The following is a 19,680-nucleotide window of genomic DNA, read 5'->3' as shown; positions in this document are numbered from 1 at the left end:
TGCTTCTCAGTCGAGGAAATTGTCAATGCCTTCAATGCGGCTGCCTAACAAACGTAGTCAAAATAATAACCATAGAATGATGACAGAATTCCCATTTAACTAGTTAATACTGTAATACTGTACTTACATTTGTTATTAATTGTAAAGTCTCCGTAGTCCATTGAGTAATGTTTATATGTAAAACGCCACCTGGAGTGGTATAAAAAACAATTCATTATTATTTTGCTAATGCGCCATTCCCTTATGACGATGACGATGAGGAGGGTGATGAAAATGATAATGATGACAATAATAATAATAATAATAATAATAATAATAATAATAATAATAATAATGATAATGATAATGATAATGATAATGATAATGATAATAATAATAATAATAATAATAATAATAATAATAATAATAACGGTGGTGGTTATGATGATGATGATGATGATGGCGGTGATGATGATGTCGATAATTATTATTTTGATGATTACAGGATAAGAATCGACTTAAAAAAAAACACGACTCCGATGGAATCAGTATAGGCTGTTATATGACACAAAGGTATTAATGGTGAAAACCCTTTCAAAGTGAGGGACATTCATTTTTGTAAAGTATGCATGTGCTATTTCCCGGCAGAGGGGCCATTTTTTCAACCATGGTGTTGTGTCCGCCCCTTTAGAGGACCGGGTGGTGGCTGTACTGGTTACCATTATGGGCGCAGATCATGGGGGAGACGGGGGACACGTCCCCCACATATTTTAACGGGGTTTTGGTCCCACTCACTTTTCGATCACAATGTAATTTCATAAGTAAAGTAGATGCCTGAAAGTTGTTGAAATGAACTGCATAAAAATGAATTAGGTTTTACCGAAAGAGTGTTGAAAAATAGAGTACGGTACATCTTTCGGTATCTCTGCCCACTAACATCTGAATTACCTGTAATACACGACGAGTGCGCGTGTCTTTATTATAATTTCAGAAGTATGAGAAAAAGCATAACATTGGTTTTCGGCACACGAAGAAGGTAATTTAAATTAAATACATCAAAGACAATTAATTTTTATTTTCTATGGTACAATACAGAAGTTAATTATTGCAGATAAAAGATCATGGTGGATGTGATAATGATGAATTTTACTCAGTTAGGCCTATATAAGAGTGTCATTCCGGTCATCTTTAGATATTATTCTTCAACCATGATGGGGCTGAGGCGGGTGTGGACTCACGGCTTTGAAGTAGTAAAGTAAAGTAAAATACACCAAAGACAGTATTTTTAAGTTTTATTTTCTGTGGTACATCACGCATATTAATTAGACTTCTGGTTGCGGAAAATCGATGATAAAATATCATGAGAAATTTGTTGTAATGATGACGAATTTTAATATATAAAAGTGTCATTTCTGGCCATCTAGAGGTATTATTTATTTCCCAAAATTTTCGCACATCAGCTCCAACCAGGTGTTCTATGGAAGTTAATAAAATGTCTTGAAAGAAAGAACCATGGTGGGGCTGATATTTTATCTTTTTGAAGTGATAAAGTAAAGTAAATATATCAAAGACGGTCTTTTTAAGTCTTATTTTCTATGGTCTCATCACACATAGGCCTACGGTACTAATGATCTCTACGGTTGCCGAAAATCGATGATAAAATTTCATGAGAAATTTGTTGGCGCTACATTTTGACTATAATGGTGATGTGATGATAATTTTACTATAGAGCCATTTTCTGCCATAGAGGTACTGTTTCCTCAATTTTTGTATCTCAGCCCAACCCTGGTGGGTGGGTATGGCTCTCCCCCATCCCACTCTTATAATGGCCGGACCACTTGCAAAATGCTCGGACGGCTATGTATGATCTTAAGTCACCTAAAAACCGAAAGGTCCACTGATTAATCTCAGATAAGATAAGATAGCATAATAATAATAAGATAGTATAAGATATAGTATATTGTATGCACGCCATCGTGTCGGAATTCAATATTTCAACATTAATTATGTCATCATCCCAGCCCTGACGAGTTCCGGTCTCGATGAGGTCGGTTGAATCCTAGAGGTCTAGCCGATGACCTAGCTGGGTGCTAGAACAGAAATAACACTTACTATTATGCGCTCTACTCAAAAGGTCCGCTATTTAGCATAATTTGTCTCTGACATCAATTGTAGGTCATAATATTCAGTGGCGGATTAAAGAGGGCTCTAAATTTGTAAAAAGTTAAAAAAAATAATAAAATTATGTTCAAATTCTAAGCCTGTGACAGGCCCATACGCAGTGGAGGGTGGGGGTGCGATGGGTGCGTACGCACCTCCCCTCCCCCAAATTACTAAAGTCCACGATTTCTGGGATACAAAATTCAAGACTAACATTCGCAATTCCATGAAAACCACCCGCCACACCCCCTTGACCAATCAGAGCAGTTTCCAATTAAGACCACCTCTAATAGACCTTTCCGGAGTGTCAATCAAACTTAACAACTGACTAATCAGAACAACGCTAGGAATACGCGCGCGTCTCACAAACACACGTGTTGTCCCACAAACGCACGTGTTCGCCTATGTTTTAACACTGTCGTCTTGTGGGACCTTAGCAACAATATCCAATGGGCGGGGCTTAGCGGAAAGGTCCATTCGCCGTACAAGCAACTACTTTTATTTTTACTTTTTAACCTTCTTGAGGAATTTGAGTGTTTTTCCCCCGCCGCTTGCATGTCAATGACTCACCGCGAACCAACTCATCTTCATTACAGTTTAAGTCAGCCATCATGAGGTGCCATAATCATAAATTGGTGGAACTGAGGTGTTGTAGACTCCCAATCTGTGAAAGTACTTCCTTGGGCCATTCAATTATTTTGGAAACATTTTTGCAGTGCCAGGATGAATAAGACAGTTAAAATTAAAACCAATAATGCATCTAGAAAGGTACTATCCAAAATATGTATTCTTAGTGAAAAGATCCACGTAGAGTATGTTAAAAAACATGGGAAAAAAAGAAAAACATATCAGGTCTTAGAGTGCCATTTCAGAGGTGCCATAATCATAATTTTTCTAACTTCAGACCCAACCCTTGGCACCAGCAGGACTTTGCCCCTGGTGACCACCCCCCACCCCCACCACTACCATGCGATTATGATCCACTGTTTAAAAATTCGCAACAACCAAATAAAAATCTTGCATATGGGCCTGCTGTGAGTGCTATTTCCGGCAATTTAGAGGTGTCATAATCATTGTGTTGCTAAATTGGGAAGTCTCTCTGGTTCCCACTTTCTTTAAATTCCTGGATCGGCCCCTATCATACTATTTATGTCGTCGTTAAACACATTAGAATACGATGACAAAAATCATTTAAAAAGAGCACATCTAAAATCCTACATTGGCATTGGCAATCGGGACCCAAAAGGCCCCCCAGTGTCTCAGAAATCCACAGGGCCCCTGCCCCATCGTTACGCCATTGTGCACAATACATCCTTCGTTTAATGTTGCTCCAGTAAACCTGGACCCATGATGGCGCTTTTGTCGATATTTTGGAGGCAATCAAATACAAATGTATGCTACCATCTTGCCTAAACCCTTTTACAAAATCAATAAAGACGCAAAAAATGTATTCAACATAAGAAAATATAATTTTATTGCTCATGGTACAGTAACAAACACTGGAACTTACAGACCCTTGATCAAGATCTTGAAGTTTTATACTTGCTCTTAATACTTTTACCGTAAATGTTCGAAAGCGCCGCGTAGCTAGCTTATTCGAGAGCGGCGCTTATAAAAAGTATTGGCGTGGCGCTTTCCATGCCCTTTTACCTATCTCACATATTCCCGTAGTTCAGTAGCTCTATCATAAGTCCTTCGTCATAAACGTTCATAAACAAATGTTTGTGTCTTCACTGTGTTATTTATTCATTTTAACACTGTATACCTTGCAATTAAAACTCGGCGCTTAATAGAGCATTTACGGTATGTCAATTTCAAGAAGAATTACATTATTATCATTATTAACATGGTCATTCAATTAATTCAAAAACTAAGTGCACTTTGAAAGACTCTGAATTAGTATATGTTACATTAACAATATTGACATTGTAACCTTTACATCAATGATTAAATTTTAAAGTATGATATAGTTGGTCTTAATATTTTTATGCGAGTTTCAAGAAGAAATACAATTATGCAAAAGTAATAATAATTCATATAGATTACATGGTCATTTAATTAATTCAAAAACGCTATGTACACGTTCTCCCTGATTTTGAATAATAACTTGATTATCAAATACAATTTTGGAACTTTTAAGCCCTGTTTAGACTATCAAATTTTATTTGACAAAAACATGTTGCATTCCTAAATATGGTAATGATGATGACATCATAATCATCTGGACAGAACTTAAGATCTATGAGCAGATTCTTAAAATATTTTAAGGTATTATCTACCACATTTACATACTTTGTTGTAATACCTCCCCTCTTAATCTTTGGTGTATATTAAACAGTAGTTGTTACTTATCCCATTTGTACAGTCCACTGTGTGGACGAAAGCTGGAGCAAATACATTTTATAGTTCGTCTTAAAACTGCTGTTGTTAGTTCTTATATTGTTCTATAGCAGGCTAACACAGCCACACCATTTATTTATTTAAATGTTTTAGTAACTTCAAGTTGATTAATATATTGTTTCAAACAAAATCATCATGAAATAAATTCAATAGCCATTTTAATTATTTCAACTTGTTTTTGTTTTTAATTATTCTGAATTATTTTCTACTTTATTATCATCAAGGTATCATGATTTATTGATCATCAATTTGGTCCAATAAATTCTTTAATTTATGTATGTTAACACTTGATAAGAAAAAAAAAATCTATAATTCATAAACTATAATTCTATAGCCATTTTAATTATTCCAATCTTTTTTTTTTTAAATGATACTGAATGATTTCTTGACTTTATCACCATCATGGTATCACGATCGGATTGCTTATCAATTTAGTCCAAGTTTTATTTTTTGGCATATGTCTCCATTTCCTTCCGCATGATGTACTTTTGAACCTTCCCAGTTACTGTCAATGGGAACGAATCAACGAAGTGGATTATTTTCGGTATTTTGAAGTGAGAGATCTGTAACGAAAAACATAACTGTAAAAATACCACAAGCAGCAAAGAAAAAACATGTTGACATTACTAAGGATTAAACTAAAGCCTAACTGTTGACATTATGCATTGATTCTACCATGTGACTGCTAAATAAGTCTGACCACTGATAGACATTGTAATGTACAAAACTCGTATATTGAATTGAAAACTCAAATAAAATCCAAAAGCAATGTCAAACACTAGGAATTAGCAAAAGCTGATTGGGACTGTAGTTGTAAAATATATACTTTGACTTAGTCATCAAGGTTACCACACCATACTGGTTCATATAGCCCCTGTTGTGGACAGACAGGATAACTTTTACCAGTGGGTACCTTAGCCACGAAGAGCCCTTGGGGAGAAGCAAGTAAGAGCTAGTCCACACCTTGAGCGCTTTGAAAACGTTTTGGTATAAAGCGTTATATAAATAAAAAAAAAAAATATATCCTAGTTGATATGGTTGGAAAATCTGAAGGGAGAAAATATGTGCAGTAAACTGGAGCGGAAAAAATGAATGCTTCTTACATTTCCTTTACAGAATTGTTTGATTTCCTCTTCAGTTGCCGTTTGGTCGGCCTTCAATTTCACCCATGCACAGACCTCTTCACCAAGTCTCTCATCAGGAATACCAATCACCTACACACAAAATGTAATTTTAACTAATAATATATTGTAGGAACGGTTTGGCGCAGTGGATGCGGTTCTGCATCTCAACCTAGAGGTCGGAGGTTCAATCCCTTACTGTTATTTCGCTGGTGTCCTTAGGCAAGTCACTTTACCCACCCAGGAGTATAAGTGGGTACCTGGTAGGTTATAAAACAAAATACACTGTTTACAGCTGCAACATTATGGAATTCTCCCAAGGGATCTGAGTATGTGTTCCATATGTGCTTGATCTAATGACCAGGGGTAATAATGTGAAGCACATACAGGTCTCTACAATATGCGCTATATAAGTTGAAAATAATAATAATAACCTCTAACATCATCACATAAACAGGCAACAAACCATCTAAAAATAGAAAACAAAACTGGGCGGACAGACTTGCCAGCTTAATCAACCCTTCCGTTAGAGTTATATATATCAAGTACATAATTCAATTTAACAACACTGTTTCTCATACTAACACTTTCACTTTTGTAGAAATAGAGGGCAGTATAACAGTTAGAGGAGCCTGCAGTAGCAGACTACAAAAGATTGCAAATCACATTACATTGGAGTGAGCCAGACTGAATCATCATGCGCATATTTGAATACTACATTAGTGATGAGTCACTAGAAACCTATCACTTCCTTTTGCCAGTGCTTAATACAACGTGGTACTTCATTCAAAGTTATTTAGCTATTTCTTTAAATACTTAATCTAACACTCTTCCAATCATAGTTAATCACACTTAATAGAATCATCTGTATCTCATTTTTTACTGATGCAATTTTTAAATTTGCCGGTTAGTCCAAATAAAAAAAACAACTGGTTTCTCATTCCCCTCGCGCATCCATTTTCTCTGCCTCACCAAATTTGTATTTCCTTTATTTTACGGAATGTACAACATTCTGGCTAAATCACATCAGTAAAATTTTGTGGTTGGGGATACATATGGCATGTCTAGTGCTTTTTTTATTTTCTTTCAATGTGTCTACTTGGTAAAAGTGAGAAAGACATCTGTTTCCCATCGACCATCTTAGATTTGCCATCTCGGAGTAAAACAAAAAAAAAGTGCCCTCATTCTAATTTTTTCCAAATATTAGGATGAGAAACTACTTCTTTTTTTTTTACTTGGCCTTACTATCAAGAACTAATCACTATTTGAAGGAGGGCTCAGTCCATTCAGTAGTGAAGTCTTATGAAATGCAGTGATATGCAAAATCATATAAATTACTGTATGCACTTATATGCATGAAGTTGCAAAGATCATAGGCTTATAAATAATATACAAATATTGACTGCTCTTGAGGGGAATGGTGAAATCTATTGCCCCGAGATGATGAGGAAACCGTAGCCTACATTGCGACAAGGAAAAAAGTACTATCATTTAACGTGATAGTACTTTTTTTTCCCCAGGACTTTATGAACTATCATTCGACCTACGTCATCATAGGTGTGATGGTTGAAGTTTATTATCTGCTTTTCTACCAATCAGATGCCTAGAATCTATGTATGCAGTATATAACACAGTAACATGTATGAATAAATACTAACATTACACTGATATGCAAATATATAAAACATTAAGAATTATGCATGCTTGGTACTCTTAAATAGTATATTAAAAGTGATGTTCATGTATGAGTAAATTATGTATTAAGCATTAAATTAATTCATGAATTAATCATTTATATGCAAATATTTAAATAAAGCATTAATATGTATGAGATCTATAATGAATAATGCATATATTTTGGATACATCAAAAGTGAGAAACAAATACAGTAGGGCATGAATTATGCATATTGAATTAGTAATACTGTATACAAAGAATGAAATACAATGGAATGTGGGAATTATTATGTCTTGCATCTTGTGTATGAATAATACATTATTAAGCATCACTAATCACTAGCTGTACTAGCTATAAATGCTGTAATGATTGATACAGCATTAGTATGCAAACTGCCTATGAATTATTCATGAGACAATGTTATTCCTAGGGAAGGTAATGTAATGTATTATCATATGCCTGTACACCTATGCATGGAATATGCTTGAGCAATTGCAACATATAAATGTATGAATAGTAGATCAATTAAAGAAATTATTATACTATGATATGATGATGAAGATGATGAAAATGAGGATACTAATGATGATGATTATGATGACACTGATTATGATAATGTTGCCACTGATGATGATATTGATTATAGTGATGACACTGATGATATATACGATACTGATGATGATGATAGTGGTGATGATAACACTGACAATAATGATGATAGTGTGATGATGGTTACGATGATGATGACACTGATAATGATGATGATAGTGGTGATGATAACACTGACGATAATGATGATGATGATGGTATGATGATGGTTACAATGATGATGACACTGATAATGATGATGATGATAGTGATGATAACATTGATGATGATGATACTGATGATTGAATTGAACTGAATAATGATGATGATGATAATAACGAAAATAGTGGTGATGATGATGATGGTATGATAATGCTGATGATGATGATGATTATGATACTGACAAAAGTAAGAAAACAATTAAAGAAAAGAGATTTGACTTGATGAGTTTAACAGAATTTTATGCACCAGCATTACATAGGATCTGACTGCTACAAAACTAATGACATTATCAATAACAATAATTATAATAATATGCTAATCCAGGTTTCTGCGAGCAATCAACTTCCATTTTCGCACTTAATCTTGACGGAAGTAAATGAAGTTGTTGATATTAAGCATTTTCTCAACACTGCCCAATAAACATGTTCCTTGTCATCGGGAATGTCACAAGTAACCTGTCCACTTGTCACATGGAGAAAATGTTTCAACGGCAATAAACTTGAATATTTTATCTTAAGCACACAAACACTCTAGAATTGTATATCACTCTGCAAAGAGACAAGAAGTCTCGGGACGAATGATTTATCTTTAACGTGTCTTAGTAACGCGTGAGTTACATGTGATATACTGCCACTGGCAAGCAAACAGCTAATGAATAATTCATATATGATAGATTCATAGCTATGCAAAATGCCTATAAATACTGTAGGAATGATGATATAAAATAACAATAACAATAATAAAATAATAATAATTATAATAATATTAATAATAATAATAGTAAATAATAATAATAATAATAATAATAATAATAATAATAATAATGACAATAATAACAAAAATAACAAGATTACAAACCCTCACCCTGTTGTGCCATATCTATGTACTGAAAAAATAATGGCCTACGGCCAAGAATTTGACACGACCCCTACTCTGGCCCGGCCTAGTTGGCTCTGTCTGTTTCGGTCATAAAATATATAAATAACATTCTAAAATCTGCACCTCTCCTTCGGAGAGGCAAGGGTGGTAGTAACAACTATAATAACAAAAATAATATTAATAACAATAATAATGATAATAATAATAATAATAATATAACCAAAACAATAATAATTACCAAAAAATAACATATTTATTAATAAATATAATAATAACAGTAATAACAACAATAACTTCTATTTAGGTATTGAATTAATATTGTTTCTATGAGTCATGTGTATTTGTTAGAATTACTCACATTTTTTTTTTCAGTAATTTATTGTTCCTTTTACATTGTCTAATTGATTGTTATGAAACAACAAAATCCAAAAGAATGAAACCTTGAATATTGGAGAAACTCCAAGGACAAGTCTGCAAATTTTCTATCATGCCAAATTTCATCGAAACTAAACAGTAAAACATTTCACTATTGCCAATAAATAATAGGCTAATTGAAGTAATCAACTTTTGATTTCATATCTAAACTTAGCAAATTAGGAGCATGCTTACTGTAACAAAATCCAAAAATATCAACCAATGAAAACAGTTGTAAGACCTGTTTAAGACTAATTAAATTTCCTCCATAAATTAAAATACATTTGTTTCATTTCCAAATTTAGAATGTTGCTATGATTCTTTGAAAAGGTAAAGTCACTGACCTAAGGCAGAACAAAACAAAACAGTAACCTTTGTTATTCTTGCTTATACTAAAGCCCTTTCCTGACTGACATGCCTAAGTATGGTCATGATGACTTAACATCATGACCCTATATAGGCACATCATGACTATATATGGGCATATAATCTGGACAAAGCTTAAAACTGGTACACAATTATCGCCATTTTCTTTTTTATATTTGCTTTCATCTTTTATTTTGATTGTTACATCGTTCAGATCCCTGTTCCGCAACCTTTTAAGCCCACAACCCAGATTATATGTCAAGCACGCAGACGCGACCCATCGAACCCGAAGTCAATAAAATGTCTGTCGCTTTATGCACGCGAAAGGATAGCGGGAAGAACCACCCATTTGATTCTTTTGTCAATTGATCACAAGGTATTATCACCCACAAAATCTCTATGTAAAACCCATACGCGTAAAAATGAAAATATAAGTGTTAGTTACTCTTTTAACAAAACCACGCAAGTTATCAAATTTTTCAATAAGTTAAAGATTTTAAAAAAAGTATGATCTACAGACATTTTATTATAAATTCCTAGTGCTGCCAGAGATTTATGGGCTATGCAAAGACCTAGACACATTAAATTAAAAAATATTTTCTCATTATAATTTGCAGCTGAAAGCCTAACACATTATTATTATTATGTCAATATCTCTTTTTCATTGTTTTTAATTATTATTACCTTATTTTTCTGATTACTTTTATTTTTTTTAATTCATTCTATCTGATATATTTTGTCATATATAATTTATCTTATTTTTTTTAATATTTTGATTTAATTTGTTTGATGCAAAATGAGAAGATTTATTTTTAAGCATATTTTAAATTTCTTATGGCTGTTGGAATAATTGTCCCATTCTATTTTTAGTTATTTTAATTTTAAGTGCTAATATTTGTATTAATGCTTTATATTTTATATTCTAATTTTGATTTAAATTGGTAGTTAAGATGTTTTCAGTAATTTGCTTTGTTACATGTTGAGGGTCCCTAATGATTATCTACTGCTGGATGGACCACCCTCATTAAATATGGTTCAAATAAATAAATAAATAAAAATTGAAATGAACAAAACTAATACTTTAAATTTGTCATACCTGAAGTACAAATGTTTTGAACGCACGCATAACAAAAGTAAACTGACGCACTCGTCACACTTAAATTGCACTTTCGTTTACTTAATCTAATTTCGTTTGTATTTGATCTGAAGAGATAATGCGACCCATCAATTTTTTTTACCCATAGGTTGTGGAATGGTGGTTTAGATATTTTTAAGATTATTTGCATATTTACCTTTTTTCTGATATAAACTACTAAAATGTTAAAAGTATTCATGTAATTATTATAACACAAAGTAATAGCCACTTTTACACGGCAGATCATCGTGATTATATAGGTATTTAGTGGCCGTGTAAATGGTGTTTAGTATACTTTGAATAACGAATCATTAACCGCGATGTGATAGTTACCTCTGCATCGCAGCAGCATAGTCTTTATGCAAAACAGCTGTTGTTTGACCTGTGTTCGTAATCACAGAATTCGGTGTTGATAAACAGCGTGAAATACAATTATTAATATTTGCAGAAATGTTAAGAAATACAGCAATAGTAGTTAAAAACCATGTTTTTATCAATTATGTACATTTTAAAACTTCTTTGACAAAGGGTTTCAAAACAAGCAGCAAAGCGCGTTTTTTTTCACATCAGTTTTAATCACATGACTTCCTGGTACAACCAATGAATTTAACAGAATCAACTTATCATGTAGACACTTGACTGCAGATTATTGGTGTTACTAATCTGATAGCAAACGGCAGAGTAAACATGGCTACTGAGCAGTACAGGAATCAGCATTGGCAGACTGCCAACTGTTTCATAAGTTCTCCATTTGTGACTATGTGTTGGAGAAAATGCAAGTCATGTGTTTTGGGGATATTTTAATTACAGTACAGCACTATAGTTGATTTCTGTTACATATGTAACATGGTAAACATCAAATAGTTTTTGACAACGGCACATTTATTTTTTCAGGTATTTTACTCAAAAGACTCACACACATGACAAAACAAACACTTATGTTCACCTAACTGAGTAGTATGCCTCCCCAGTTTAAAGGACGTAGGAGAAATGGATAAAGGAAAAATTTAGAGGGGTCTCAGAAATCAGGAGAGCCTCCCTTACTCTAGCAAGCAAAAACCTCCAGGAAATTAACCCATCTCTGCAAAATTATAATTTTATATGTTTTCACTGCTTTGTTATCAATTAAGGAAGTCAGTGCCGATGGGTATCACTATGGAGTACTGCAGTGTTATGTCACGATACCATGTGATACTACTCCGTTGCTATCGTTGCAAAATGAATTTAACCAGACGCCATTTTCACCACTGACAAACCACTGATCCCAATTTCTAACGTAATTATTAAGATGTTGTATCTTAGTTTTTCTTTGTAAATTTTAATTAATATTAATGTGTGTTCAATAACTAATATAATGCGAGCTTTTGTTTTTAGTACATTTTGATGGTAACATATCAGATTTTATAATGCCTATTCCAGAAAGCCTATGAAGTCATTCCGGCGTAATGAACGGTATCCAACGTCTGGTTGGCGACAGAGGGCGCCTCCTGGTGACGACACGAATGTGGTACTTTATGTGCAGCAAAATAAAACTAATGTATTAAGAAAGCTCATTAAAGTGAGCTATCACTTTAGCGACAGTTAAAGTAGGTTCAAATTGTTATTTGATTATACAGTTTAGTTATTGATATTTAGGAGTTTGGCACAATGGTTGCAGTGCTGCTCCTCAATCCTGAGGTCAGAGGTTCAATCCCTTACTATGCATTTGTTTGCACATTACCTGTGGTTGTTTCTTCACTCTATGACGTACAAGTGGTTATCTGGTATTTTCAAACACAAAATGCACTGATTACAGCTGCAACATTATGGAATCCTACCGGGGGTAGGGTGGGGGGAGGTGAGTATGTGCTTTATATGTTTGATCCAATGACCGGGGGTAATAATGTGAAGCGCTTAGACGATCTGTTGACAAGAAGTGCTACATAAGTCTATCATATTATTATAGTACTAACCTGAACATCTTCTATCTTTGGATGCTTGTAAAGAAACTGCTCAATCTCCGTTGGGTAAATGTTCTCACCACCTCGGATAATCAGGTCCTTTATGCGTCCCACAATCTTTCCAAATCCCTCTTCATCAATAGTTGCAAGATCACTATTTGACACAAGTGATAATAAAAAAAATATAATTAAAAAGCCCAAAGATATATTTTGGTATAAAAAAACATTAAAACAAAATAAGGTATATGTCTTGTAAATAAAATCATGTGCTGGCAGGCCCCCCTCCTCCCCCCTTCAAATCTGCAACTGTATTACATAGCTTACCCTGTGTGGAACCATCTGTTACCATCAACTGCTTTCTTTGTGTTCTCCTCATCTTCCCAATATCCCAACATCGTTGTATATCCACGACTACATAGTTCTCCGGGTGTGTTGATTGGTAAGACTGCACCTGTGTCAGGGTCAATAACCTTCACCTAGTGCAACAGGTACGAAAACATTTTGTAAAAAAAAATCACATTTCGATAGAATTTTTAAGGCTATCCTGTGGCAGATTGCTATTAATAGTAACAATAGTATAGTCTATCATTCAATCAATCAACGTGGATGTGTATAGCGCAAATATCCATGACAGAAATACAATGTTCGGTGCCGCTACAATAATGCAATTACTCAATGTGAACATTAAAAGCTATCCATCTATACATAGTCTTCATGTTTAGCTATTTATAATTGTGACACATAGCCGATCACCGATGGAAGGGGTCGATTTTTAACAGCACCCCCAACCCTTGGGCCATTCGAGACAATCGCCTCGGCCTAGCCTAAGCCTAGGCTAGAATAGCCTAGCCTAGACGGGCCCGACCAGACCAAGCCCAGCCTAGCCTAGATCATTATTATGTATAAATAGTTAGCAGGCTATAATAAAAAACTGATAACTTGTTTCCAGTGTACCTCATTGTGTGGTGAGGGCCTACCAACGGTTGATACTCTTTTCTCGATTGGGTCATCCATCTCGCACTGGAACGTTACAGGACTTGTCTCCGTCAAACCATAGCAAATCTAAGTAACAAGCAACAGGTATTCAATTATTATAGTTATTGTACTTGGCTTAATAAATAAAGAATTCTATAAATATACAGAGTTCTAAGTTAAGGTCTCTCTGAGACAAATATCTGTGATATATGGCATGATGACATCATCATGCTTTATGAGTAAGATATGATACCATATCACAACCATGGGAAAACCACAGATATTAATTGTCTTGATAATGTGGACAGATGTTTATTAATGTTCTGCAACACTGAATTATCCAATCAGATAAATTCCAAGCAGTAATGTTCCAATCAAATTAAAATTATGATTATGATGTCGTTGATTAAAAAATAAGTATTTATACCGTAACATCTTTCATGTGCATCTTTGTGTTGACTTGTTTCATAGTTTCGATTGGACAAGGTGAACCTGCCATGATGCCTGTTGTCAGAGAGGTCAGGTCATATTGGTCGAAGTTTGGGTGGTGCAGCATATCAATAAACATGGTCGGGGTACCGTACTGAGATGTACATCTGTGTGAAAAAATAGAGAGCAGTGCAGTAAATAATTAAGTCTTACATTTCTTTTTTTTATAAAGAAGGTTGCGAAAATCTCATTAATTAACTCTGTTTAAATTTGAGTGGTTCTGAAAAATGACTCACTTTTCATTCTGGATAGCTTGAAGTGTAGCCTCCGGTTCAAAACTTGGAGAGCCAAATATGGCAGTTGCACCATGGACGGCTGTAGCCAGGCTACCAAGAACCATCCCAAAGCAATGGTACAGTGGTACTGGTATGCTTATCTTATGATGCTGTAGTCAGGACAACAAAGGGTCAAAGGTTATATTTCAGTTAGGTCAAGAAGTCAAAGTTCATGTATGAAATAAGCTCATATTTATACATGTTTTTCTATATTTTTAGGGGTTTTATATATATATATGCATATATATACATGTACACAAATATATACCTGTCTCTTATAATATATATAACATGTTGGTGATGATCAAAAGATATCCTATCCATGTATGCTTCAATATATATAAAATAAAAAATAAGTATTCAGAAAAGAAATAACATTCTTCACAAGGTGACTACTTTGAGGCATAGATTTTATTGAACATTTTCGGGAGAACCTGCTCCCCTCTTCAGGGTTACAATTGAAATGACTAGATAGAGAGACAGCCGTGGTGGGAGAATATGAGCAAGAATAAACAGTTTAGAGGTGAAAGGTGAAGTCAGCAAGAAAGTCAAGATCTTTGTTAAGGCCATGGGTGTGAGTTTTAAGTTTGATAATCCAGGAAAGTTCTGAAAGGCGTTCGAATCAATGATGGTAACACGCAAATTATTAATAGAGTGATGGGTCAAATTAAAATGTTGGGCTACGGTTTTGTCGGGGGCATTTTTCCTAATGTCGTGTTTGTGTTCGTTAATGCGGAATCTAAGTGGGTTCATGGTTTCGCCAACATAGTTGCCTTTGTTACAAATATTGCATGTTATTAAGTAAATTTTGTTATGGGAATCGCATGAGAGGTTTGGAGGTTTTATGGAGTGGTTAGTAACTAGGATGGAGTGATCTTTGATGAGGATTTTACAAAATTTACAAATACAAATATCCCATCATATTGTCTCTGCTTGGCGTTGACAAGCAGGTTCATGGGAGTTGTACCTTACCTTTAAATGATAGTCCAACTGCCGTCCAACAATGACACAATTGTTGACAATGTTATGATGACTCAAAGTGACACCTTTTGGATTTCCTGTCGTTCCCTAGCAACAAATACAAATGCATATGTAAGGAAGTTAATCCAACTTGAGCAATACTGATTATTTGGGATTCTCAACGCTCCATGACAAAGTCTTAAGTGGCTTGAAGACAGAAGATGTTTTTGATAAGAGCAATCCCCACAATAAATTGCCAAGACTGGATCTCACAATGTTGCCGTACCAAAAGATACCAGATTTTACTAATCCCATATATTACCAGGTTGCTCAATACCTGATCCTCTCCGGTTCGTCGCCTGTCTATGTCTATGGAAAATATGCCCCATTGGATTGCGGGGCCTGTTTGCCAAATTGTTTGTTTTTACAGAATGATCTTTTTTTTTTTCCTTCAAATTTTGATGTAATTTTTAAATATAATGTTTCTGTGCAATTTTATAATTTTTAACACTTATATTTTTGTAAATGCTATAATTTTAACCTTTGGCGACAATTTTTTTATACCTGAATAAAATAAAATAAAATAAACTGCAATGAAATTAGAACACAGGTGCCTTACGAAACACACCACTTTATTGTTAAAATTTTGATCTTCACTTTCTTTGGACCTTTGTACAAAATATTCTCAACTGTTTTTACTTACAGATGTAAACTGTATGTTGATTGGTTCATCAAATTGTAAGGTTGTTTTGCAGTCCTCGATTATACTAAAATGCTCAGATGTTCCCATAGTGTAAAGGTCATTGAACTTTAAAGATCCAGGGAAATCATCGTCACCCATCATGATAACTGACTTCAAACTTGGAACTCTATTTTAAGGAATAAAAAATTGGTAATGGTATTGAAAATAAATGATATTTGTTGGGTCGATGAAAGGGTCTCTACATTTTGTGCTTTTCTGAGTCGCATTAATAGGAGGAACATTAGTATAAAATAAAAGAACATTCAAGAATTCGAAAAAAATACTGAACTAATTCAGAAAGGGGAAAATGGACCAGAACTGTTATGCAAAGTTATAAAACAAATTTGAAGATGACTACAGATTTTGGAGAATGCATGAATGTTGATGTAAAATCATTTTAAAATCAATTTTTACTTTAAGGTATCACTACTGTTTCCTATATTATCCCAAATATTTTAGGCAGAAATATTAGAAATTATCTCAATATGTTGTCTTGTCTTGTCTGTTGCGATTCTATGAGAACACAATGCGACTATGCAGCGCAGTGGATCATTTTTAATGACAATCCGTTCAAAATGCCGCTGACAATCAGGAGACGGTGTTGCATTTTCGAGCACTCACAGTGGGTGGAGTTGGATTCGTAGTGCTACGTTTGTACGACTGTGCCTGCTCTACAGTACAAAACACCTCTGGTGTGGTTATCAACGCAGAATCCATCATGCAACAGCTTATTCACAACAGCACTTACAGTAGATTAAGTAATATTTAATGATTTTAAATTAGCTACATTGGTTGCAGTTTTAGTGTAAGGAGACAGAGATAGTTACTTATAGATATAAAAATTATGAGCCAAATCATCAAAGATAGGTTATTTTTATAGTGGGAGTGTTTTGTTTTATCACTTTGTCTAAATTGTTCTTGTCAACTGAATTCCAGAAAATGGTTTTGGCTGAATCAACATTGTCAGGAGAATGCTGAATGGTCATAGGCAATTCTAAGGTCACATTGTCGTAATTATTGACAGCTCCCTATCATGTTCTGCACCATACCTTTTACTTTGTAGATCCCCTGGCATTGCAGTCTCCAGCTCGGGGCATATTTCTGACAACATACTGTAGTAATCCTGAGATTTGAAAGTCTTTGCTGAAACAATTGCTTTACAACCAACCTTTGGAAAAAAGTATATAAAAGCATATAACCAGTATACAAAAGTATATAAAAGGTATATAAAAATATATGAAATATATAAAAGTATATATATGTATATAAAATGAATAAAGTATATAAAAAGTATATAAAAAGTATATAAATGTATATACAAGTATATAAAAAAGTATACAAAAGTACATAAAAATATAATACAATGCAGATACTTTACATGCTTAGAATTAGCTATACAGTATGTATTAATAACATGTACTCTGTGGTCCCAAGGATAAGGTCACTTCAGGTGCAACCTCGGTGCACTAGAATGAACAATTCTGATTCTTTTACATCACTTTTGACAATCAGTGGGTTTATCAAGGTAAGTATTCATAAAACAGTGTATTTTAATATCCATAGTGATGAACAAATCCAGCTGATATGAAGACAGTGATATAGCACTAAAGACATTCTATATTCTGGATACGTGAGAGATAAATTAGTTTCCAGGAAATTATAGCTTACCTTATTTAAAGCATAATTTAACTCCTCAGTCCTGTAAGCTGGGTTAATGTTCACAAGGATAGCTCCAAATCGTGCTGTACTAAACTGTGTTAACACCCACTCTAGGGTGCTTGGCCCCCATATTCCAACTCTATCCCCCTTTTTGATACCAATTGCCAAGAGTCCTGCAGCAATTTTGTCAACCTAAAAATGAATACATCAATATTTAGAAAAATATAATTTAAAAATTGAATCATTTACTTTCTATTTAAATTTATTAAAGCAAAAAAAAAATTTTCCTCGCCAAATTTATTTTGTTTATATCAAGAAAAAACTACGATGTACCTCTTCCTTCAATGTGGCAAAGTTTCGGCGTACCCCATCACGGCAAAATATTACAGCGTCACGTTCCGGAAACCTATTGGCAGTGTCTTCTAAACAATTTCCTATTGTCTTGCCCACTAAAGGCCCAGTGCTCAACTTGTGGACATAGCTATGAGTGTACTTCTCGGTTGATGAACTGTTAGTTTCAAATAATCAATAAAAATATTTAAAATGAAATCAATTATCGGTCAAATCCATCAAACAAAATCAATTAGGCCAATAAATTAAATCTAATCAATTACATTCATCAATCTAATTAATCAAATCAATTAAATCCCAATAAATCTAATCACCCAAGTCAATCAAACAAAATTAAACAAATCAATCAACTAATCACTGATAAAATCAATCAATCAATCGTTGACATGGGTGGTGGGGTTATGGAAGAACTTGTTGCGCAATGCCACTCAACCACCATCAAAATTCTACCAGCATCTCCTGTTTACAAGGAAAACAATATAGTATTGACTCTACACTAGAAAACAAATCATGTTAATTGGTACCAGTATAAATTTAAGGTAGGCCTATGCAGGATATATGATTTATGTTTGAAAAATTGTTGATGAAGATGACACATCACAGTTCTATGCTTAATATCAATGCAAGGAAAGGAAAGTTTTCTTCGACAATGTGTTTGTGGCATAGCCATAAGTAAGGAGGGGTTTTCCCATTGACATTGTTGTTATTCCATTCAATTAAAAAAAAATGTCTTTCAAAATGTCATAAAACCCCACTGAATGTATTAATTCCTACAAAAACCATGTCTCTAGCCTCCACGAAAGCATAGGCATTCAACCAAAAAATATGGTTCGTTTAGCATATTTAAGAACACCGCTTATCCTGATGACCGCCGACCAACAGGCTTACTTTTGACGACCAATCCTGATGCTGCCCCGTTCACGTACGTCTGTAGCTAGGATACACTGGCCTAAGTAGAGACGCTATAATATCCTAGTAGGCCTATTTGCTTACCTGCTTGAAAAACGATGCAGTGACGAAGAAGCGTTATCTCGAGGGTTATAAGAAGAAAAATTCAACACTTTAACTCCACTATAAAAACTTTGTCTAGGCCTAGGACGAATAAGTATGTACCGCCACTTAATCATCTGAAGTGCCATTGCTGCTGCATCCAGATCAATAATTCCCAGGATCGGGGTCAAATTAAAATTCCCTGCTCTCAGAGTACGTGTCCGCACCACTGATCTCTACTAATACTGAATAATACAGTGCTATCAGTGGTCCGCCCCCACGTGAACAATGGTAGAATCTTGTATTGCTTTCATGAGTCCCATTCTCTTTGATATGCCGAATGTCAATGGTAGAAAAT

The 19,680-nt window shown here is 34.3% G+C and overlaps 1 protein-coding gene across 1 annotated transcript; it reads right to left on the bottom strand.

The window, feature by feature from the left end:
* Positions 1–3,587: 3,587 nt before the first annotated feature.
* LOC117108838 (medium-chain acyl-CoA ligase ACSF2, mitochondrial-like) lies at positions 3,588–19,551 on the bottom strand. The gene is made up of 13 exons (XM_033251000.1): positions 19,326–19,551; positions 18,315–18,489; positions 17,991–18,173; positions 17,372–17,490; positions 16,284–16,449; positions 15,593–15,688; positions 14,582–14,730; positions 14,284–14,452; positions 13,836–13,943; positions 13,206–13,357; positions 12,894–13,035; positions 5,643–5,753; positions 3,588–5,102 (listed from the first exon to the last, which is right to left on the bottom strand). Exons 1-13 carry the CDS (start codon positions 19,469–19,471, stop codon positions 4,983–4,985), a joined length of 1,836 nt encoding a protein of 611 aa, XP_033106891.1. The 5' UTR covers positions 19,472–19,551; the 3' UTR covers positions 3,588–4,982.
* Between the last annotated feature and the right edge of the window lie 129 nt (positions 19,552–19,680).

The sequence above is a fragment of the Anneissia japonica genome, unplaced genomic scaffold (assembly GCF_011630105.1).
Source record: "Anneissia japonica isolate Jap-2015-1 unplaced genomic scaffold, ASM1163010v1 scaffold6417_len956965_cov193, whole genome shotgun sequence".
Lineage (NCBI taxonomy): Eukaryota > Metazoa > Echinodermata > Crinoidea > Comatulida > Comatulidae > Anneissia > Anneissia japonica.
The sequence above is the reverse complement of the archived record's forward strand: the minus strand, read 5'-3'. Positions and strand labels throughout refer to the sequence as shown.

Bases quoted from the DNA above. Each gene is read 5' to 3' on its own strand.
- LOC117108838 (XM_033251000.1), bottom strand. From the start codon at position 19,471: ATGGCACTTCAGATGATTAAGTGGCGGTACATACTTATTCGTCCTAGG. The intron at 13,358-13,835 runs GTACACTGGAAA...CTGTTGCACTAG, and splicing joins GGCCCTCACCACACAATGAG to GTGAAGGTTATTGACCCTGA. The intron at 5,103-5,642 runs GTAAGAAGCATT...TTTTCGTTACAG, and splicing joins AACAATTCTGTAAAGGAAAT to ATCTCTCACTTCAAAATACC.